This window comes from Schistocerca americana, chromosome 2 (assembly GCF_021461395.2).
Source record: "Schistocerca americana isolate TAMUIC-IGC-003095 chromosome 2, iqSchAmer2.1, whole genome shotgun sequence".
NCBI classification, from domain to species: Eukaryota; Metazoa; Arthropoda; class Insecta; order Orthoptera; family Acrididae; genus Schistocerca; species Schistocerca americana.
The window spans coordinates 653,038,342-653,062,284 of NC_060120.1; the positions used below are offsets into that span (position 1 = coordinate 653,038,342).

General features: G+C 40.6%; 1 protein-coding gene across 1 annotated transcript in view; it reads right to left on the minus strand.

Annotated features, from left to right (window-relative positions):
* Positions 1 to 23,943, minus strand: part of LOC124591328 (protein takeout-like) — a 64,750-nt gene that overhangs the window by 25,425 nt on the left and 15,382 nt on the right. Inside the window, exons 2-3 of the mRNA XM_047131725.1 lie at positions 9,729 to 9,821; positions 7,449 to 7,596 (exon numbers count right to left, since the gene is read on the minus strand). Coding sequence (XP_046987681.1) covers positions 7,449 to 7,596; positions 9,729 to 9,821 — 241 coding nt within the window. The remainder of the gene's footprint in view (positions 1 to 7,448; positions 7,597 to 9,728; positions 9,822 to 23,943) is intronic.

The window sequence follows — 23,943 nt, forward strand, 5'->3', positions numbered from 1 at the left end:
GTGAAACTATTCGCAAAACAGTCGTTTAGTGAAACAGTTTATTCTATATAAATTAATGTAAAATATGATAATGCATCCCATGTAGAAAAAGTACCACAAGTTTTATCTTATTTGTGTCATTTATTCAAAGAAAATTATACATATAGTATTATGTACTTTATTATTCACGATACATAACTTATTATTTTCTAGTAGAAAGCTATCTATAGTCATTTGTTTCTGCGACGCTTCAACACTTGGCGTAAATACTACACATCATTATTGTCAAATAAATTTGTAGTGCGTTTAGACACTGCTTTATTGGGGTGATGATTTTCAATGTATGATGCAACCGATTCCCATGCTTTCAACATTTCTCTTATTGCACTAGAAGATTGCTGCTTTGCTCTTAGCAGCTAATGGCCTTATCATAGTGGTAACACTGGTCTCGTCAGATCACCAGTGACACCTGTGGGCTGAGGTTGACATGGCAACCAGTTGGTACCATTGGGCCTTCATGGCCTGTTCGAGTGGAGTTTTTAGTTTTTGCTGTTACTGCCTCCTCCAAACACCTCTCCACAACTTCCTGCTGTGAAACACATTGCAATTCCATAAGCTCTTTGTTGGTGATTGCTTGGCTGTGATCTTCCACAAGCTCATCAATATCATTGTTATCCACTTCTAATCCCATACTCTTGGCCAAAGACACAATCTCGTTGACTTCAGGCTCCACAGATAATGACTTGAATGCCTCAAAGTCACTTTTGACAACGCATTCCGGCCAAAGCTTCTTCCAAGCAGAAGTGAGAGTTGTCTTACGTAGGCAGTGATGTTGAAGTGATATTTCCAAAACTTTTTAGGAGTGAGTTTGGTAGTTTCAGTCAACTCAAAGCAATGCTGGAAGATTGCTTTAGTTTATAGCTTCTTAAAGTTAGAAATAATCTGCTTGTTCATAGGCTGGAGTAATGAATTGGTGTTGGGGGCAGAATTTGGATCTTGATGAATCAAAATTCTTCAAGAATGTCACCCTGTAGGTCTGGAGAATGGGCAGGAGCTTTGTCCATAACAAGCGAGACATGGAGTGGCAGATTCATCTCAAGCAAATATTTTTTTTACCGAAGGATCAAACACTTCATTGATCCAATCACAAAAAGATCACGTGTCACCCAAGCCGCGTTGTTGAACCTCCACACCACATTTAATCTGCTCCTCTGGACTTTACACTTCTTGAAGGCTCTTGGAGTTTCTGAATGGTAAACAAGCAACTGTTTGATTTTCAAATTGCCACTTGCATTGTGACAGAATAGCAGTTGAGACTGTTTTTCATTGGTTTGTGACTGGGTGATGTAGACCCATTTTGTCACAATTAAAAACCTGTTGCGACAGATAACCCTCAGAATCTACAAGCATCTTAAAGTTGCTGATGAAGTTCTCTGCTGTCTTTGTGTCGGAGCTGGCTGCCTTGCCATGCATCACAATGCTGTGGGTGCCGATTCTTCTCCTAAACTTCTTAAACCACCCGTGGCTTCCCTTAAACACTTCTTCGGTCACTGATGATTCTGTCGTCTGCTTAACAAGGCCGGCAAAAATCATTCGTGCCTTCTCACAAATGATGTTTTCATTAATAGTGTCATCTAGCAATTGCTTTTCATTTATCCATATAAGGAGCAACCATTTGACATAGTTCAGAATATGAAACTGTTGTTTTGATACTCTTGTCACTCCCTTTGAAGCATATATTTCCGTAATCTTGTCCTTGTTCTTGAGGATGATATAAATATTTGACGTAACCAATTGTATGTGCATGCTAAATAAGCTTGCTCACATCACATTCACGTTTTTCAATGATTTCATGTTTCATTTCTAACATCACTTTCTTTCTCGTATGGACATCTTCTTGTGGTTTTATCTTCAGGGACATTTCTACTAAGGTAATTAAAATTTGCACACAAAAAAAAAACACTGTGTGTACTTAGGTCTAGAAAAATGTGTAATCACAAGGTGCACTAAGATGGTGGTAGAAAGAGCACTAAACCCAGGCTGCAGCACATTGTTCATACGTCACTGCCAACAATGAAAAGTGTTCATATTGTTAAGTTTCACCTGACACATGCAAATAGCTGTTGACATCACATTCAATCATTGTCACTCATTATGTGAAACATCGCTCGTTAGATAATTTTTTTAATAACTTGTTTTGCTGGTCATGTGAATTATTTGTCCGGGGAGGTGCTCGTTAAGTGAGGTTCCACTATACTGTTGTTGCTTAGTGTGTTTAACATGGACAGAGGTGTGAATGGAGTCATCAGAGAGATGGAGATAATGTCGAGGAAGATGGCACTTTGGATTGAGGAGGACCAGGTGATGCAGATGGAGAGAAGGTGTTGAGGTTGAGAAGGAATGAGGTCTTGGTTGTTAGTCCACATCATGAATATATTATCAGCAAACCTGAACCAGACTAGCTATTTGGTGTTATGGGAGGCTAGAAATGTTTCCTCTTGATGACTCATAAACAGGATGGCATAGGAAGATGCCCTGTGGATGTCCATGGCTGTGCTGTGGATTTTTTTGTACCTTCCCTTCAAAGGGGAAGTACTTTGTGTCAGGATGTAGTTGGTAATGTGTATGAGAAATGAGGTAGTGGTTTGTGGTGTGAAGGATGTTGGGAAAGGTAGTGTTCTACAGCAGCGAGGCCATGGACGTGAGAGATGTTAGTGTGTAGGAAGATACTAGTTAGTTAGTTAATTGGTTGCATGTTCCATTGATCAATCGCATAGTACGGTAGCCGTTATGATGTGGAACATGTCAAGTGTAACAGTAACTGTGGAGAGATGACATCAACAGTGACAAGCAGGGATCCAGGAGGCAAAGTGGTGGAGATGGTGCAAAATCGGTGTAGAAAATGGTTAGTATCTTTCAAATGGGTGGTTAAGTTTTGGGCAATTGGTTGGAGGTGTTTGTCAAGAAGACCAGAAATTATTTCAGTTGGAACACAATAGTCAACTACAACAGAGCTTTGAGGATTGTTGGTTTTGTAGATTTTTGGGGAGTATGTAGAAGGAAAGTGTGTGGGGTGTTGGGTTGAGGAGAGAGATAGACATGGGACATAGGGTGGGGGGGGGGGGGGGGTTTGGAAAGAACCATCGTATTTCTGTATGGATTGGAAGTTTTAGTGGACTTCTGCGATGGGAGCACTATGGCGTGGCTCGTAGTTGGAAGTGTCAGACAGTTGGTGGAAGCCTTCTGCCAGATAGTCACTGTGATTCATCGTGAAAGTCGTGGAGCCTTTGTCTGGTGTGAGGATGATAAGTTTGGGATCTTTTTTGAGGTTCCACATGGCTGTCCTTTTTTTCAGTTGAGAGATTAGTGTTCCTAGGAAGCGACCTGGGGAAGGATGGTGAGACCAAGCTGAGGTAAGGAATTCCTGAACATTGACCAGGGGGTGGTTAGGTGGGAGGGGGAAAAGGTCATGGTTGGATGGTGGTATGAGTTGGGAAAGGTGAAGTCCAGTGTTGGGATTTGGTTGGCATTAGAGGTGAGGCAAAGAAGTGTTTCCACTGTAGTGATAGGGAGAAGGAGACAGGTCTTTGACAAGTCAAATCCTTCAAATTCCACAAGTCTAACACTCCGCAAATTCCAGAAACTAAACAGATCCCAAACACTATTGTTAACCATTCCACCAGAAACTTCAGCCCCATACAAGTTTGTCTACTCACTTTCTTCTGATCCTTACAGTAGAAACACTTACTTGGCACCAGTCCCTCCAACTAAAGCCAACCTAATCCCAACACTGACCTAGCCTCTCCCAGTTTGTGCTACAATCCTATCATGATCCTCCCCCTCCTACCTAACCACCCTTGTCACCTACCATGAATTCTTTACCTCCAACTTCGTCTTACCATCCTTCCTCAGGTGTCTTCCTCAGATCACTAGTCTTGCAACTGAAGAAAGGATAACCATACATGACCTCTAGATATATACTGACCTAATCATGATCCCTGCATATAAAGGCTACAACACTGTCATGATGAATTGTAGTGACTACCTGGCAGAAGACTTCCATCAATTTTGTGACTCCTCCTCCTACAAGCTGTGCCATAGTGATACTATCGCAAAACTCAAAATAGCATGCAATCCCCAGTGAAATGCTTAAGCCCTTCCCAGAACTTCTCCCCGAAGTCTATCTCCCTCCTCACCCCAATGACACCTTGCACACCCACTTCCCACATTCTCCCCAAAATCCACAAACCATACAATCCTGGACATTTTTTTGTAGATGGCCACAATGCTCCTGACTAAAAGAATTTCCACTCTTGTCAACCAATGCTTCCAAGCAATGGCCCTAAACCTAGCCTTTCACATCAAAGAGAGCAACCACTTCCTTCTCTGACTCTCCAGCATCCCAACCCTTTTAATTACTGAATCCCTACTCATAACTGTTCGTGCCACCTCCCTATACACCAATTTCCTTCATGCCCGTGGCTTGGTCACTATCAAACACAACCTATCCTAACATCCTTCAGACTCCAAACCCATTATCTCATGCCTAATACAACTTCTCAACAAATCCTGAAACACAATGGCTTCTCCTTGGAAGGGAAGAAATACAAATCTGCAGCATAGCCATTGGTCCCCATGTGATACCCTCCTACAGAAACCAGTTTATGGGCCATCTAGAGGAAACCTTCACGGCCTCCCAAAACACCAAACTGCTAGTCTGGTCCAGATTCAAAGATGATCATGATATGGACTCAGGGCCAAGACAGTTGTTCTTATTCCTTCACAACCTTAGCACCTTCCCTCCCATCTGCATCACATGGTCCCCCTCAATTCAATGTGCCACCTTCCAGGACATTGACCTCCACCTCTCTCATGGTTTATCCACACCTCTGTCCATATTAAACACACTAACAACAACAGTATCTGCATTTCAACAGCTGTCACCCCTTTCACACCAAAAACTTGGTCCCATACAGCCAGGCCACCCATGGATGACATAACTGAATTTATGAAAACTCCCTTGGCCAGTATGCTGAAGGTCTCACAAAGCCCTTCACAGACAAACATTACCCCTTAACGGATTTTCTGTGACATGTCTTTAAACACCCACAGTTCTCCCATTGCCCATAAGAATCAGCTACAAAGGAGCCCCCACTATCTCCCCCTCAGATCCCTCCATCTTCATCCAGTATCACCTTGGACTGGAACAACAGAACCATATCCTTTGTCAGGGCTTTAATTATCTATCATCATTCTCTGAAATAAAGGTCATCCTATTCAAGATCCTCCCCACCCCTCCTCAACTGGTGTTTTGTTGCCCACCCAACCTACACAACATCCAACCCCTTCCCTATGCCACTACCACCCTCAACCCCTTGCCAGAGGGAATTTGCAAGACCTGCCCAATCCACCCACATAGCACCTCCTACCACATTCCTGTCACAGGGTTATCCCACACCACCAGAGACAGGGCCGCCTGTGAAAGGAGTTGTGTTATGCACTCTGCTGCAAGCATTGAACAGCTTTTTATGTTGGTGTGACTACCAACCATTTGTCCTCCAGAATGAGTGGCCACTCTCAAACTGTTGACAAGAACAAAATTGACCATCACGTGACATGCAGCTGCATAAAATGCTCAATTTCAGTGGCTGCTCCACAATCTGGGACATCTGGATGCTTCCCTTCATGACCAATTTCTCTGAAGTACCCATATGGGAATTATCCTTGCAACAACACATCCTTCACTCCCATAACCATCCTGGCCACAGTCTTTGACAACCCATTGTCCCCACAACCTCCACATGACCATTTCCCCTTCCTCCATGCTATCATTCCCTCCCAATTCACTCTCTCATCATCATCATCTTCTGTTTGCTGCTCCCAGCAGCTCCAAAACCCATTCATGAATTTCCTAGCCTGTGAGCCGCACATGTGTGTGTGTGTGTGTGTGTGTGTGTGTGTGTGTGTGTGTGTGTGTGGACTCCTAAAGTATTTACTTGATAGTGCTTCACAAAGCCATATGGTTCAGGGGACTGTTGTGAACTTATGAGGGACAATTTGAAAGTTCTGTGGCTGTTACTTTGGTTATTATATTGCGATACTTACACCATTACATAACTTTGAAGTATTTTTCCTGATGTTTTATGTGTACTTGTGTTCATTCAAACAACTTTAAGATTACATCAGGATAAAATACTTTTGGAAATTCCTTAAGTACACATCACACAAATAGGTGGATTGTATTTGGAGACTAATCAACAACCACAGAAAACAGGAAGAAATTACACAAAACTATATCAGGACTACAGCATTGGTGAGTAAGCATGTAGACTTGGGTTATTCAAGCAAAACTTTTTGAGTAACTATTGTCTGTGCATTCCTTTGGATTTGTTTAACTTTTAAGAGAGGGCTGCCAGTTGCCACACTTTTTACAGATGTGAAAGTAATGAGAAATCACTGCATTGTGAAAAAAAGATACCAGCATTATTAATTTTTATTTTTTGAGTGACAGTCAGTCAAGTTTTATCTTGTTTTCATACAATTATGAGTCATCATCCTAAACTAAAACTCAGTCCTGTATAATAATAACTCCGTGAGCCAGCCACAGTTCTGAAGTGCTTGGAGAGATCATCTGTGATGACACAACATTGTGCAAGGTGGCATAGCAAATATGTAAAGCTGCATTGGAAGATATGTTGTATTGACTTGCATGTGTACATGCACATGATACTGACATTGTTTACTCTACCAGATTTCACTGGAGGGCATAGCTAATGGAGGAGGAGTAGCTACTGGTGTAGGCTGGGATCATTCTAGGTGTAAGACTCATAAGAAATATCCTAAAGTTGTTGGCAATATGATGTGTGGGAGGTGAAACATGTGCATAATAGGAAAATGTAGTACCTGTGTACTCAAATCCAGATACACTCACTGGATACAGAAATGTAACAGATCATATTTTCTGAAAGCATTGTACCTTCTCAAATAAGTGATAATATAAATGTGTATGAAGCATTTAAAAGTCAGGAAAACCCACATTTGTCTCATCGCCCCTCATCTGTTGTGTATAAATAGACTGATTCCCCATGAACAAATCTCCCAAAATTCATTTTTACTCTGCAACAGCAGCTGAATAGACTTAAGGAAGATAATCAAATCTGAATACAAAATGTGTTCTGCAATTCAAGGGAAAACAGATCTGCGGTATAAGGTACTCTCTTACCTGAAAATGGAAGTTTGTGCTACAGCACTGTGTAGATTAAATTTGATGCAATTTCATTTAAAATTACACCTTAACTAAGCTTATATTCAATCTGCATAAAGTGATATAAATTTTTGTAATCGTATCTTCTTTTCGTCAAACTATATTGTTTCTCTCATCTATCTACAAATAAAATTCTCCATGTGATAACTACTGTCTTGGAAACTATCCAGTAGTTTAGAAGTTCAGAGTTTGTAAATATACTCACTTGTGTTTGGTGATTATAGAGTCAGAAATGCCATAAATCTTCATGTTCTTAAACTTTAGCCCAATTCCAACAGGACCATCTCCCTTATCTATTTCAAGTGCTGTAATCTCCAAAGGATCCAGTGGCAGCATATCCAGCTCACGCACACCTTTAAGAACAAGTTGTATAATAATACTTTTTTGTTTTAAAAAATCAAGTGAAGAGGGGTTTCAACATTGTGCAGCAGCTCCTGACAAAAGTGAGAATTGAAGTGCTGATATATGAAAGGAGTGACCTGAGGATCTAGTTGACAGTGGTGGACTCAGATATTTCGAAGTTGGCATCTGCTCATCAGTCACTAATAACATAGATTAATGTAGTTGTTGGGAAAAATGTTATTATTATTATTATTATTATTACATTTACTTAAGTTTTATTGTTCTTGCATTTTGTATTGACATGCTAGCTATCAAGGATTAGCGTGCACCACCGATTTTGTGTTTGCTTTCTGTTTCCATCAAATTGTCAAACATGGTAATTACCACTTATGGCTGTCAATTTTTTTTTTGTTACAGTAAATAAAAGTTTTGGCAGCCACAAACAGTAGTAAACATATTTAACAATTAATCAAAGGCTGTTTACCTACCCTTCATCAAACTGTTTGTATTAAATACCACTTGAAATAAAAGGCCAACAGATATTGACATATAGGTGTTACCATTGTTTAATAAAACAGTCTCTACATTACTTTTGACCTGCTTCGAGATGACTGGCTTTTTGTGTTGTCCTCATCATTTCATCATCATTCGTGCAAATGGAAGATTTGGACAGAGAAAAGGTTGGGAATTTGTACGGGCGCTGATAACTGCGCAGTTGAGTGCCCCACAATCCAGTCATCATCATCATCATCATCATCATCTACATTACTTTTAGAAAAATCTATAAACAGGTTCCATAATTTCCTACACAAGGACTAAATTCTTAACCAAATCATTTAGCTCAGTTTTTGTAAACAGCTCATTGGTTCTGTGTAGTCCAAGGTACAATGAAAATTGTTATGAGGTTATTCATTTACATCAGACTGGATACCACTACGAATGTCTATGATCATCATCAAAAGCTTCTTGTGATTTAGAAGTGGAAAGATCTAGGTCATTGCCTACTAACTGAATGTCTAGAAATATGTTGTTGTGTCATGTATGTTCTATTATTGTTTGGACTTCAACCGTGTGCAGTATCATAGTGTATGTAAGTAAGTTTCTTAACATGTCCAGCATACTTTATATAATCTCTTTTACATTACTCATAATGACAGTGATTGCATGCAAATGCTCAAAGATGGATGAATAAATAAACAATGACAATCAGAAGTTTAGGGTATATTATTACTGCTTTTAGTTTTTGAATTGAAACCAGACATGAGCATTACAAATTTAAAATGTCACTAGAGTGGTATCTCTGGAATGGCAAGTTTGAAGAACTGTTTTCTCTTTTTTTTGACATTTTTCAAGATTCACAACATATACAAAACATGCCCTATGCAGTTTCCACGACTTATTTGAACTCTGTACTATTCCTCTGATGTTCCTCAATCACAAACTCACCACAAACATAGCAAAGACTACCAAGAAAGCTTTTACTGTCACAACTAGCCTCTGTACTAAATGCATGTACTAGAGGAAACATAGGTAAGGTTACACTGTAACAAATGAACAGCTGTAAATTGAAGAAGAGGAGCAAAAGCCCTGGTCCTAATAGTTGTAATGTTTGCTAATCAGAACAGCCACTGCCACCATAATTTCACTTAATATTATTGACTAAAATAATATAAGAAATATGTAATTAAAATCACTAGCAACATTCAAAATATTTAGAGTGTTAATTATTTTAAAAAATTGGCAATATTACTTTTTTGTTCTCATTTTAGAACTGACCACACCAAAAGTCATTGTTTGCTTGGGTAAATAACTACATGTTGGAATGCTGATGTCTGTCCTCTCCACATATACTGACTCAACAGCAGGATAGAATACGTATTATCTTGTAATAGGCCATATCTCTCATTGAGTTTGGTGATGTGGCTTTCTATCTGCCTTGTGGTTAAGAAAGTTAAGCCAAGCTACCTCAGGACTGTTATTTTTGAATTAATGACCTGTCTGAACTAATGCAGCAGAAATAGTGAATTAAAAAAAATCATTAAAGCCATTCTATGGAAAGAAGAAACATTTAAAGTTCAACATCCCATTGACGATGAGGTCATTACAGATGGCATTCTATGGAAATATGTATAATGTAACTCACCATTCTTCAGCTTTGGAAGTGTGTCCTGGATAGCTTCCACTAAGCACTCATCAAACTTTGGGTCATTTTGACTACACCTCTTCCAGTCAGCAGCTGTGGAGAGAGGAACCATAGTTTCAACAAACATATTTATTCACATTGTGAGGGGACATAATGCACACCCATTGAGCAGACAAACAAATGAAAATAATAGAGGTCTGTCATGTTAGAAGGAGTTTGCTGTCACAGTAACTGTAAGACATCAATAAAAGCCCCTTGTGTGTAAGGATACTCAAAAATTTTGAGTAAATTGATCAACACACTTTGATAAAACCAAATAACTCTAGTGACTTGCTGTTGCTTTCATACTCAAGTCTTAATATCGATATTTTGTCTATATTTTTGTTTTCAATTCACCAAGTACACGTCTTTGTTACAGGCAATATAAATTGTATTTTCTCATACTTTCAGATGAATTGTGGAGGAAATTTATTTGAATTGTATAGTGTCAGCTTGATTTGTACAAAGGTCATCAAGAAAGTGGAGAATGCTAGAGCTTAAGCTACACTGCAGACTTCCATGTTTTTTAAAATGTGTGATGACATTAAAATTTCTGTAAAGTGTAAGCTCACAGGTTACTTACTTGTATCTGTCATGAAATGGCTTATCATGAAAAGAACCATTATCCCTCCTGTACTAATGGTATGTTTTCTATTATTATTATTATTATTATTATTATTATTTGTATTTGGAAGTTTACATTTGTCAATTTTGCATTCCTTTCTGATATTGACTAGTTTGTTGTGTTCATAGATGGGCAATTGATGTAATAAAATATGTCATATTTTTCTTACAAATTTGAAGTAAATTACAATTAGTTTAGCAATGTAAGTCATTGAAAGGTGATACTTTGGAAATATGTCAAAAAGAGGGAAACAGGGTGTTGTTATTCAAAGTCCATGTTGTGGGGTTTGCAGAGTTCATGAGAAGGATTTCAAATAAAATCCAAAAGAGACCAAAACAACAAATTATCTTTGCTAACTTGGACCAAGTGAGGTAGCATTTGTTGTTGGGAGGAGCAATGTTTACTAACTGCCTGGTCATGTTGATTTAGATCGTTCATGGTTCTGTTCATAAACAGAGACGCTTACTGTGATGATTGTTTCAATGTTGTCATGGATCTCTCTGCAACTTTCCCAATTTCTCAGAGGCTAGTCTGCAATTCTTTCTGCAGTGAATGACAGGGGGAAAAATACACCTTAGAAAGGGATGCATCTTGGTTAAAGTATAAATTGAGCTCAGAGAGAGCTTTGTTTATGTTTGTGCTCTGTTGCACCATGGAAATTTGATCATGGATATAATGGAATGCTGGTGGAATCTGTTTGTACTTCTGTTATCACAATCTGACAATTCCACCATATTGCAAATATATTCTACACACAGCTGCCTTGAAACACTAGATGCACACAGTTTCCACTATCTGTGAACGCTCCTGTTCGATATCCAGTGGTAGTTGAACAGCAGAGATGAAGCCCTTCCAGAACCTCATTATCAGTGGGATGGATGGTGAACACTAATCTGGTGAAACTTTAGTTTCTCTCGGCATATAAAATGTCCAAACAATTTGGGAGAATGCACATAGGTGTTGTCTTTGATATCCCATGCTATTTTTATAGGTTTACACTCCATTATTTTTTAGGTTCAAAAGGTATTGGCGCAACCAGAAAGGAGAAACTTAGGAGTTATTATTAATGGGTGAGAAAGTAGCATTAACTCTGTCCCTCAGTTGTTTGGCCAGTAATAGAGCAGGATTCAAAGCATAATTTAAGTGAAAACCTCCTTGAATTATTTGAACACAAATTTTTCTTTTATTTGTGCTTGTGACCCTGCCCTGTTTTAAAGCGCAGTGTGAAGGAAAACCAGATTATGCAGCATCTAGTCAAAATTGAGCTGTCATTAATAAAATTACAGAGCTTACATGCTATAAAGATGGAAGATCAGAAGGTGCTATGAAAACCAAATTTCAGGAATACCAGCATAAGATTTATGTGGAGGAGCTCACTCATTTTATTTTGCTCCTATGAAGCAGTGGCACATGCAGGTGTCGCAGGTTGTGGGAGAGGTCAGTCCAACACTGACCAGTTGGCAGTGAACATGTAGGTATTATTCATTGTCTGCTGTAATATTTGTGAGCTGATTGAACCAAGTGAACCTGTTATTGTGCTTGCTGCAGTTGTCACTGAATAGTGATTTTAAAAGGAGTTTCAACTTTAATAGTGGATGATTAACCTCTGTTAATTTAGCGTCGAAGATCAGAAAAAGGAGAGATATATGTGCACAAACAAAAGATGAAACAGACTATATAAGGACAGGCAGGAATGGGGAGGACAATAAATAGAATGTGTAGAATGAGGGTGAGAAGAGCCAATTTGACAGAAAGTCTACTTCTTGGGAAGGAAAGCTATCACATTCAGAATTGTATGAAAGTGTAACAAATATGGAGAATGATCACATGCTACATATTATAGTTGCAGAATGTAGTAGCACAAATAATCTAAAAGAGACAAATGACAGTAGACAGGTGACAGAAGAATATACAGTCACTTGTGGAAGTATGAAGAAAATACAAACGTTATTGGATGTGACATGAAAAAAGGAAGTTTCCTGTGTGATCTGTGGCCGGAATGTGAAAATGAGTGAGACTAACTAATTTGAAGAAATTAATGTATTAAGCATAGGGAATAAGACACGTCGTCAGACACAGTTATCCAGAAGGTCATACAATTAATTTTTCTGCCATGGTGGTTGATCATCTCAGCTCGGTAAATACAATTCGCGCACAAACACTGACAAACTACAGACCCTTGGGCTTCACAAATACAGGCCTTGCAATCTGCCTATTTTCGGTAATGCCATCTTCAGCTGCAGGCAGAAGACATTCATCATAGGGTATCTGTACATGACACATGGCCAAATTCTTTATGATCACAGACTGTAATATGTCCTTAGCGGTGGGCTCTTTATGTACTTGTACCACTTTCAAACAACCTATTCACAACTTAATGCCTTTGGGACACAGAAAAATAATTAAAATTGGTCATTTAAATGCAGAGTTCAGTGTCATGGTGGTGAAAGTTGTTTGAAATGTATTAGAAGAGATAAACCTCCACACATGGTGCACACAGGAGCCATATTACTGAAATTGTACACTACCCAACACACAAATTGCAGTGGTCGTCATAACATTAGACACAATCCAATAGCAGTGGTTGTGTTGCTGGATACAAGCTTGGCAGTGCTATAGGTGTATCAACCTTGTGAGGATCATGCTGTAACAGTATAATTAAGAAATTATATGAAAAAAGTTATGTATCAAATCAACACCACTGCTTAGGACACAGGACACAACAATGACACCAGACTGAGACATCAGACAAATGTTAGTAATGGATACTAATGTGAAATCTGCATTGGTGCACAGCAGAGTGACTGAGATAAGAGAAATCTACCTTTAGAACACTGTACAAGAACTTGGGCTTCACAAATACAGGCCTTGCAATCTGCCTATTTTCGGTAATCATGTAGGTAGGTATGACAACAAACATAGACACTGCATAGTACCTAAAGCAAGTGACCTCAGTCTTATGTACTTTACAGTAATGAATGTAGACAATGACTTAAGGCTAACATCATGCCAAGCTATCTCAACTTGGCCCTTTTTTTACCCTTTTTTGAGCCAATGAAGCGTGCATATCTCTCATTCATGATTTAAGAGTCACTCACCTTTAAAGCTAAAGCTTATATTGAACTAACAGTCTTTTAATTTTATTTAGGGTACTATCACAGGTCCAGATGCAGGTCTGAAGTGCAAGTTCTGCATCATCATCATCATCATTTAAGACTGATTATGCCTTTCAGCATTCAGTCTGGAGCATAGTCCCCCTTATAAAATTCCTCCATGATCCCCTATTCAGTGCTAACATTGGTGCCTCTTCTGATGAGCCTATTACTTCAAAATCATTCTTAACCGAATCCATGTACCTTCTCCTTGGTCTGCCCTGACTCCTCCTACCCTCTACTGCTGAACCCATGAGTCTCTTGGGTAACCTTGCTTCTCCCATGTGTGTAACATGACCCCACCATCTAAGCCTGTTCGCCCTGACTGCTACATCTATAGAGTTCATTCCCAGTTTTTCTTTGATTTCCTCATTGTGGACACCCTCCTGCCATTGTTCCCATCTACTAGTACCTGCAATCATCCTAGCTACTTTCATATCCGTAACCTCAACCTTATTGATAAGGTAACCTGAATCCACCCAGCTTTCGCTCCCATACAACAAAGTTGGTCAAAAGACACTGCATCGTTCATGGTTCATGGTGTGGGTTCCTGTTGTCATGTCCTAGTCCGTGAACCACAGACAACGTATGAGTGGCCAAGTAAGTGGTCCCGACAGTCGGGATATCAGTTACTTTGGAATAAGGCTGGGCATCTCGGACATATTCTGAGTCGTGGTCACCTTTGTGCTCATACGGCAAAGACTACCAAACCCACCGGTTAGTCCCTCAACCGTTAGGGGTAAAATTCAACGGGACTCGGGGCAAGTAAGGCTAGCAACCTGCTTCCCTGGTACTTTAAATATGATGCTGGCAACAATCAGTGCAAAGTAGCCACTCCTTCAGCAGCAAACGTGACTTTCTATGCTGATGGACCGCAGGCGGAACATCTTGCAATGTTGTTTGTTATTCAGTGATCGCGACTGACTGTCACGACCACTGGTGGAGAAGATGTAGCTAGCTGCTACGTAAAATGACCTTATCTCCTATGAAAGCGATACTCTGTGTGGCCTAAGTGGATGACAGTTTCAGATACGGGTTTCCCTCTAAGATCTCCAGACATGTCGTAAACTGTAGTGCACTAAGGCAGCATAACATGGAATTCATAGGAGACAAGGCCCTTCTGTGCAGCAACTAGCTCCATCTTCTTCACTGGCGATCAGTGAATAACAGACAACATTGCAAGACGTTCCACCTACGATCCGTTAGCGTATGAAGTCACGTTTGCTGCCGAAGAGATGACCTAACGGCAGGCGCTAGCACCTATAACTTCGATGCTCTGTAACATTGTTGGATGACGTTTCCCGACATGCATGCCTATCCACGATTTGCTCCTCAAGACACCGTATACAACCCCTCGAAGTTTGTTGCAACATTTCTGGGACACTCTGTATAACCAAATAAAATAAAAACACACAGCACAAAATATTGTCCGTTTCCCTGGTTAAGAGCCACGTTTCAGGTGGGCTATCTTTAGCAAGACGTGAAAGTCGCAAGAAAAGTTGCAGGCGCCTGGGTTGGGCTGAGTACTGGCCAGCTTGGATGGCTGAATGATTGCTTAGCTCCGTTTGTAAACCAAATACATCTTCCATTTACTAACAATAGGCAACTTTTTGAGTGACAACTGAGAAGGTTTCTTACAGCCAGCACTCTTCTATTCATATCTTGTGTAATGTAATCAAATATACAGTTTACAGCTCATTACCAATTCTACACAACATTGTATACGGTCCAGTAGTAGCTTAGTACTGAAGGGGATACCCAAGTCCACCAAAAGTATGTAGCCTATGAGAATCTGTAGTTGTTCTCCGATAATGACGATTTTACTGATTTCGGGATGGGGCAGTTGAGTTTTAGCCGATCAAGGAATAGCGAATTTTTGGAATCATGCATTGCAACCGAAGAAGATTGCGCCAGCGTCCATTTCATTACATAGATGTAGCAAAGACAGCACAAGATCGATGTGGTGCAGGCTGCATGTATTTCTGAAACTTCTTGAACATGGACAGCTGTCATGCCAATCAAACAATGGAAGCGAAGGATATTTTTGTGTGTTTGCAGCTCCTCTACTTCGGACAAGACTTATGTACTTCGCTGTTCCACACTTGTTTCGTTAAAGAACTAACTTTTCATGTAGTATAGGTTTCACAGTGACTAATTTCTCCGTTATGAGTGGCCTCTTTGGCCAAAATAACTAGTATTTCGTTTCCCTTAATGGCGCAGTTTGCCTTAATCTGGCAGAGACTGCCGTATTGACAGTTCTGTAACAAAGTTGGTCCCTGCATATTGCTTACTGGGGTATTATTCAGGAGCTGTGCAAATGCTTGAAAAAAATAAAAAATAAAAATAAAAAAACCCCTAATCTGGAGTCTGTTCCTTCACTTCTTACTAAAGCGTGTGAGAGACATATGATGACTTGTCATCTCTGCTGTTAGCGAAGTGACGTCCACTGGAACACGAATTTTCCTTTTCTTTTCCCAATACTCATTCTTCTGCAATGATCCTGACGGTCCTTTGTTTTGAGAGCCATTTTGATAGGATACTGCAAGTGTGACGGTCCTTAAAAATAAGGACAAACGAGACTTGTAGCCGAAAGACGATGCATTCGTTTGCTGGTAGGGATCAGTGATTAGAGTAAGCAACCCATCAGTAAGAAAATCTATGTTATTTTCTGCAAAGAGATCAATTTTCTACAGACTGCTGCCAAATATTTGGCAGGGGGTCCTTCCCATCGTACCACATATTAGAATTTCTGCGCGGCCTGTGTGGCTTGGGGTACAAAGGGAGCTGTAGTATATTCCTAGATGCCTCACTTCATACACATTTTTGAAACTTTGTACGTCAGCTTTTGATGCATAAGTGACATCTGTCTTCAAATGTCTGGAAGTCCACCTTTTTCAGCGTTTTCGTGACAGAAAGAAAGAATCGTGTGGCACGGTTGACGGGGAGATTCGGACGCATTGTTAAGCCGCCTACTGCCACACAATGGCTCCTTTCCGTGTCGTGTGAGGGTAGTGGCGCAAGTGTAACTGTTGAATTTAGATGACTGTTATATTCGTGTAGTGTCATGTTTGTTTGTATAATAATTAGAGGGGAGAGAGAGGATGAAACACATTGTTATCATATTGGCTACTTCTCTCGAACAGCACCATGGTGGTCGCCGAGCTTAACCCCCCCCCCCCCCCCCCCATCAACAACAACAGTGTCAAATGCCCTCATTGCAAGAGACCCTACTTAAGGGATTTCAAGTTTAATCTAGGACATTGACTCATATACTGATGAGCAGAACATACACACCACCACATCTCTTTATCTTTCCAGCCAAATACTGGCGGTAAATATTTCTTCCACCAGTAGGATTTAAACCGGATACTTCTCCTCCTGGGAAATATACAAATCTGTGCACGTTCATGCCTTCCATCTTTATATACATTCAGTTGCCCTGGATTCTACACAATTGTCCAACGTTGACCTTCTTTATATACGAGGCGTGTTTTTTAAGTACCGTTTTGAAACTAAAAAAAGACGTGCTAAGATATCTTAATAATTTTACTTTTACATGAAAGTCTGTTCCTTAATCTACGCACTGACTTGTTTACGTTGTGTACTGAGTGTTTAAGATGTCTCCGATAATCGTGAGTCCTGACGACTGTGAAGTAAGGGCTGTTATAAGATTTATTTGTGCTAAAGACCTAAAAGCGATTGATATTCATCGTGAGATCTGTTCAGTTTACGGTGAAAACATTATGAGTGATAGAATGGTAAGAAAGTGGGTGAGAGCATTTAAAGATGGCCGCACAAATGTGCATGATGAACAACGGAGTGGGCGTCCTTCGGTCGTTAATGAAAGTTTGGTGCAGGAAGTGGACAGTAAGGTGAGAGAAAACAGACGCTTTACGATCTCCTCCTTGCGGGATGACTTTCCTAATGTTTCTCGTTGTGTTTTGTATGGCACTGTGACCGAGCACTTGAATCACCGAAAATTGTGCGCACGTTGGGTACCGAAAATTTGACGGATGTGCACAAAACCAAATGTTTAGACAGTGCATTGACTTTCCTTGAGCGGTACCACAACGACGGTGACAATTTCTTAAGACAAATTGTTACGGGTGATGGAACATGGGTGGCCTACGTCACACCAGAATCAAAGCAACAGTCCATGGAAGTTGAGCAAGGGCATCGTTTTGCTGCAAGTCAATGCCCGTCGGCATGTGGCGAATCAGACCAAAGATCCCGTCACATCTTTTCGATGGGAAACTCTAGATCATCCTCCGTACAGCCCCGATCTTGCACCCAGTGACTAACATCTGTTCCTGCACTTGAAGAAACACCTGGGCGGTCAGCGTCTTCAAGACGACGACGAAGTCAAATAGTGGTGATGTTGTGGTTAACAAGTCAGGCGGCAGACTTCTATGAGGAGGGTATTCAAAAACTGGTACAACGTTATGACAAGTGCCTCAGTATTGACGGAAATTATGTAGAAAAATAAATTAAGGTACAAGCTTTCCTGTAAAAATAAAATTATTGAGATATCTTAGCACGTCTTTTTTTAATTTCAAAACGGTACTTAAAAAAAACACGCCTCGTACATTCAGTTACCCTAGCTTTCACACGATTGTCCTACATTGTGAGATGAGTCACACAAACATTTTGTAAGCAATCTCGTTTGTAGGCCAGTATCGTACCAATAAACCGAAAAGTACAACCTGATTTAGCTTACAACCGAGCGTAGGTGATTGTTTCATTTCATATCCCCGAAAATCTTTTCACCCAAATGTTTATGTATGTTGACTTATTCCAATCGTGACTCATTGATATCGTGGCCATAGAATATTACGATTTTCCGTTTTTTGAAATGCACAGTTTTATTAACGTTTATTGCGAAGTGCCAATATTCGTACTCTTGTGAAATCTTATCAGATATGACTTGATATTTGTGTAGCTGTTTCATGTAGTAGTTCACACAGACAGTGCAACAGGTGCAAATAGGCTGAGGTTACTATTAATATTGTCAGCCAGCGAATAATGTACATGTACAGCAAGAAGTCCAACAGTTCCCCTGGAGCATATGCACTTACTGTATGTAAACGAAGCAAAATTGCTGAAGTACGAGTAGTTTTTTGGAAAACGTTTTAATGGTTGCATAAAAATAAAATGTCATGTATTTCGGGTTCACGTGGTTTTTCGCTATGCAATTCTTCTCAATCGATAACAGGGAAATTATTGGTTAAAATATTTTGTTATTTAAAATTGTAAGTCTCACTTCACACCCTCATAATGAGGTGGTTATCTTTTCGTTATTGGTGACATTTATTACGACACTTTAGGGTGAGTAAATAAATGCCCATTGTTCGAAGAATTTGCAGAGAACTAAGAGTCTGAACTGCGGTTGCTAACCTGAGGGAAGCAGAAACTGGCAATCTGAAATTGTCATATTTCGACATGCATATCCTCCGCATAATTGAGAGACGAATGCCAGGTTAAAAGGCAGAATGAAAAAAGGTGACCCAACCAGAATTCGGTCCCCAATATTCTGGTTTCTAGCCGCACGCTCAACTGCTTTCCTCTTTTCGTATTGTTCTGATCATTTGGTCTGGGCGGACGTCACATGACACTCATGACACTCTTTCAAGTTACCTGTTGAATACTTCACTCAATTTTTTTTCTTCCAGAGGGCAACAGGCCATCTGACGGAACACGCTGATCTACGGTGCCGGAAAACCGCTAGACCAGCCCACCAGGTGCGAACTAGATGCGCGTGCTGCGTTCTCGAGGCACCACTACTCTCTCGAGTTGTGATGGCTGTCCACTACGTCGCAATCGCTTCGTTTTCACATCTTCACTTTAACTAATCGAAATTCAGACGTTTTACACGAAATATTTATAAACTGTATACAAAAGCCTTCCCCGTGAATCAGTGTGTCTATCAAGCAAAACTGGATCAAAATCCTCACAGCAGTTCCTGAGGTTAGCCTACATATACAGATGTAAGCAAGTAAGCAATCGAGCGAGTTCAATGTATTTAAGAGATGTGCAGTCGCCTTTGTATCTTTGGAAGTGTCCTTACAGAGACTGAATACCAAGAGAGGATGGACACTTATGATCCTAGCCGTTTCGCGCACTTAAGTTTATTTATTTATTTAAAAAAAAAAAGAGATTGAACATGTAGGATCCCTTCAACTATGAGCTGTTCTACAAGGTACATATGTAGGCCTGTATAGTGCTTGGTCAGGCTGTTGTTTAAAACTTGAGTCACAGATGCTCTACATGCTCCTCCCTATAGTTAAGCGTCGAGTGCCTCCTTGAGATGTGATACTACTGTCTCTATCTGCTCTTAGTTTACTGAACATACAAATTTTTGTACTTCTTGCGGCTACCCTATGTATTCATCTGTGTTTTTCACTAATAGTTCTCCTGTTTTGTCTTCTGTGATCTGTGTATCTCACGCTGATGGGTGATCGCTAAAACCACTCGTTAATCTCTCTTACTGCATTTGAAATGTCTCTCTGCTTATATTCCCTCACGATTTACATTTACTATATGTACCCGGTGAGTACGTTGACAGTTCCGCTCGTCGTCAATAAACTCACAACTTGAACTGGTAAATCTAAATGCACTAGTGAGTAGTACAGTTCATTCCTTGTTGTACTATAGTGTCCATACTAATCCTATGTGTCGGCACGAATTATTTGGTACCATGGTATTATGAAGTGCTCACATTTTGTCAACCATGTTTCCGATATATTTCCTCTGTTTACCCAGTGACTGTGTGCGAAATTAATTAAATTACTTCTGGTACTTTTTGACGGAGTGTGCGTTCCATTGCACAAATTTCTTAATTACTGTAAACATCATGGAAACAAGTTTATGCCAACGACACTGGTAGATGGCGATGCCCAGTACTGATGTCAGCATCGTTAATGATACGTTACACACTTTGCTCATAGCTACTGGTAAAATTTCCTTTCTGACGCCTTCATTAATCTTACAATCAACTGAGCGACGTCTATGTGTAAGAGTTGCGTCCTTTGGTGAGAATACATCCGTCTGCTTGGGATCGAAATATGTTTAAAGTGTATATCTAATGCGCAGTTCACTTTGTGAACGCAATGCAAAATGTGCAACATGCTACTGGGGACGTTTCTGTAGGTCCACACGCCCTCATTGAGTGAACTGCGCATTGGGGACAAATTATGAAAATCTTTGGATCCCACAGAGATTAGGCGCAACTCATGTACAATGACGTCGCTCGATGTTGAGGTACTATATATGTGCAGATTCCGAGAAACTGTTTCGAACGCAAAACAGTGGAGGCTTTTTTACCGTACCAACGGTCTAGAGTTCAAGTGCCCTGATTTGACCCAGTACTGGGACATCGAAAGCAAGCGATTAAAACGCTATACTGTCCTTACAGGAAAACGAAAGCCAGACACAGCGCATTTTTGATTACTTATTTTAGTCTTAGAATAGCCGTACTTTTTTTAATGCGCAGGAAGGAGAGGCGCATCAGTGGAAGGAGAGTCACGAATCAGCATAGCTCGCTGCGTTTTCCGAATCTTAACGGACTCCATGAGATCATGGATCGCCGCAGTCATGAATGTAAAATGTCCTTCTTGCTACTTTATTGCTTGCCAGAATAACGACAGCGTTTTTAAAACGTCCACACGTTCATGAATGCAAAATGTCCTCGCTATTTTATTACTTGACAGAATAACGACAGCGTTTTTAAAATATGTCTGTTTATGCAGGGCATGTTTACCTGTCTGCTTAATGTTATATAAAGCGTACTTCATTTGTACTGGGTGAAGCCAGAGTCTGTTTAGGGATCCTTTCTATTTTGTTACTAGGAACTCGTGGTCTCCGGTACTCGTTACAGAGTAACTGTGTTTCATTTCATTTCTTCTACATCTACATCTACATGATTACTCTGCAATTCACATTTAAGTGCTTGGCAAAGGGTTCATCGAACCACAATCATACTATCTCTACACCATTCCACTCCCGAACAGCGCGCGGGAAAAACGAACAGTTAAACCTTTCTGTTCGAGCTCTGATTTCTCTTATTTTATTTTGATGATAATTCCTGCCTATGTAGGTTGGGCTCAACAAAATATTTTCGCATTCGGAAGCGAAAGTTGGTGACTGAAATTTCATAAATAGATCTCGCTGCGACGAAAAACGTCTTTGCTTTAATGACTTCCATCCCAACTCGCGTATCATATCTGCCACACTCTCTCCCCTATTACGCGATAATACAAAACGAGCTGCCCTTTTTTGCACCCTTTCGATGTTCTCCGTCAATCCCACATGGTAAGGATCCCAAACCGCGCAGCAATATTCTAACAGAGGACGAACGAGTGTAGTGTAAGCTGTCTCTTTAGTGGACTTGTTGCATCTTCTAAGTGTCCTGCCAATGAAACGCAACCTTTGGCTCGCCTTCCCCACAATATTATCTATGTGGTCTTTCCAACTGAAGTTGTTCGTAATTTTAACACCCAGGTACTTAGTTGAATTGACAGCCTTGAGAATTGTACTATTTATCGAGTAATCGAATTCCAACGGATTTCTTTTGGAACTCATGTGGATCACCTCACACTTTTCGTTATTTAGCGTCAACTGCCACCTGCTACACCATACAGCAATCTTTTCTAAATCGCTTTGCAACTGGTACTGGTCTTCGGATGACCTTACTAGACGGTAAATTACAGCATCATCCGCGAACAACCTAAGAGAACTGCTCAGATTGTCACCCAAGGTCATTTATATAGATCAGGAACAGCAGAGGTCCCAGGACGCTTCCCTGGGGAACACCTGATATCACTTCAGTTTTACTCGATGATTTGAAGTCTATTACTACGAACTGCGACCTTCCTGACAGGAAATCACGAATCAAGTCGCACAACTGAGACGATACTCCATAGGCCCGCAGCCTGATTAGAAGTCGCTTGTGAGGAACGGTGTCAAAAGCTTTCCGGAAATCTAGAAATACGGAATCAACTTGAGATCCCCTGTCGATAGCGGCCATTACTTCGTGCGAATAAAGAGCTAGCTGCGTTGCACAAGAACGATGTTTTCTGAAACCATGTTGATTACGTATCAATAGATCGTTCCCTTCGAGGTGATTCATAATGTTTGAATACAGTATATGCTCCAAAACCCTACTGCAAACCGACATCAATGATATAGGTCTGTAGTTCGATGGATTACTCCTACTACCCTTCTTAAACACTGGTGCGACCTGCGCAATTTTCCAATCTGTAGGTACAGATCTATTGGTGAGCGAGCGGTTGTATATGATTGCTAAGTAGGGAGCTATTGTATCAGCGTAATCTGAAAGGAACCTAATCGGTATACAATCTGGACCTGAAGACTTGCCCGTATCAAGCGATTTAAGTTGCTTCGCAACCCCTAAGGTATCTACTTCTAAGAAACTCATGCTAGCAGCTGTTCGTGTTTCAAATTCTGGAATATTCCATTCGTCTTCCCTGGTGTACTGTACTGTACTGAAAAGTGCACAACAGTGAAAATGCAATGCTATGCGCGGTGTGTTTTGTTTGGGAATAAACTTACTGTTCCATTCGCTAACTTCTTTCTTCCTTTCTTTTTTTGCGGCTTTAGCTGTACATTAACACTCGCTCTTCAATCTGCTGTGATTATGATGGTCGACATTTTGAACACTACCCGTAAAGGAACATTTGTACATTTTTTACGTACCTTACGTGACAATGGGCCCACGGCCTACTAGCTGTGGTAACATTGGCTTCCGTCAGATCACCAAATTTAAAGCTGTCGGACTTGTCTAGCACTTGGATGGGGACCGTCCGAGTCTGCGTAGCGCTGCTGGCAAGTGGGGTGCACTCAGCCCTTCTGAGGCCAACTGAGGAGCTACGTGACTGAGAAGTAGCGGCTCTGGTCGCGAATACTGCAAACGGTGTGCTGACCACATGCCCCTCCATATCCGTGTCCGGTGACGCCTATCGGCTGAAATGACATGGCGGTCGGTCGGTACCGTTGAGCCTTTCAAATCCTGTTCGGATGGAGTTACATGGGAATGACAGAACGGGCTGAACTCACTATGATAAACGTAGATATGTTACGTCCTGGGGTAGTTGCCTTACTCTTGTGTTTCGTGTTATAAAATGGTTCAAATGGCTCTAAGCACTATGGGACTTAACATCTGAGGTCATCAGTCCCCTAGTCTTAGTAACTACTTAAACCTAACTAACCTAAGGACATTACACACATCCATGCCCGAGGCAGAATTCGAACCGTAGCAGTCGCGCGGTTCCCGACTGAAGTGCCTAGAACCGCTTTGCCACCGCGGCCGGCGTTTCGCGTTGTACTTTTGATGGTTGATATTACAGGCTCTTTCACTGTTGTGAAGACTCTTTCTCAGAAACAA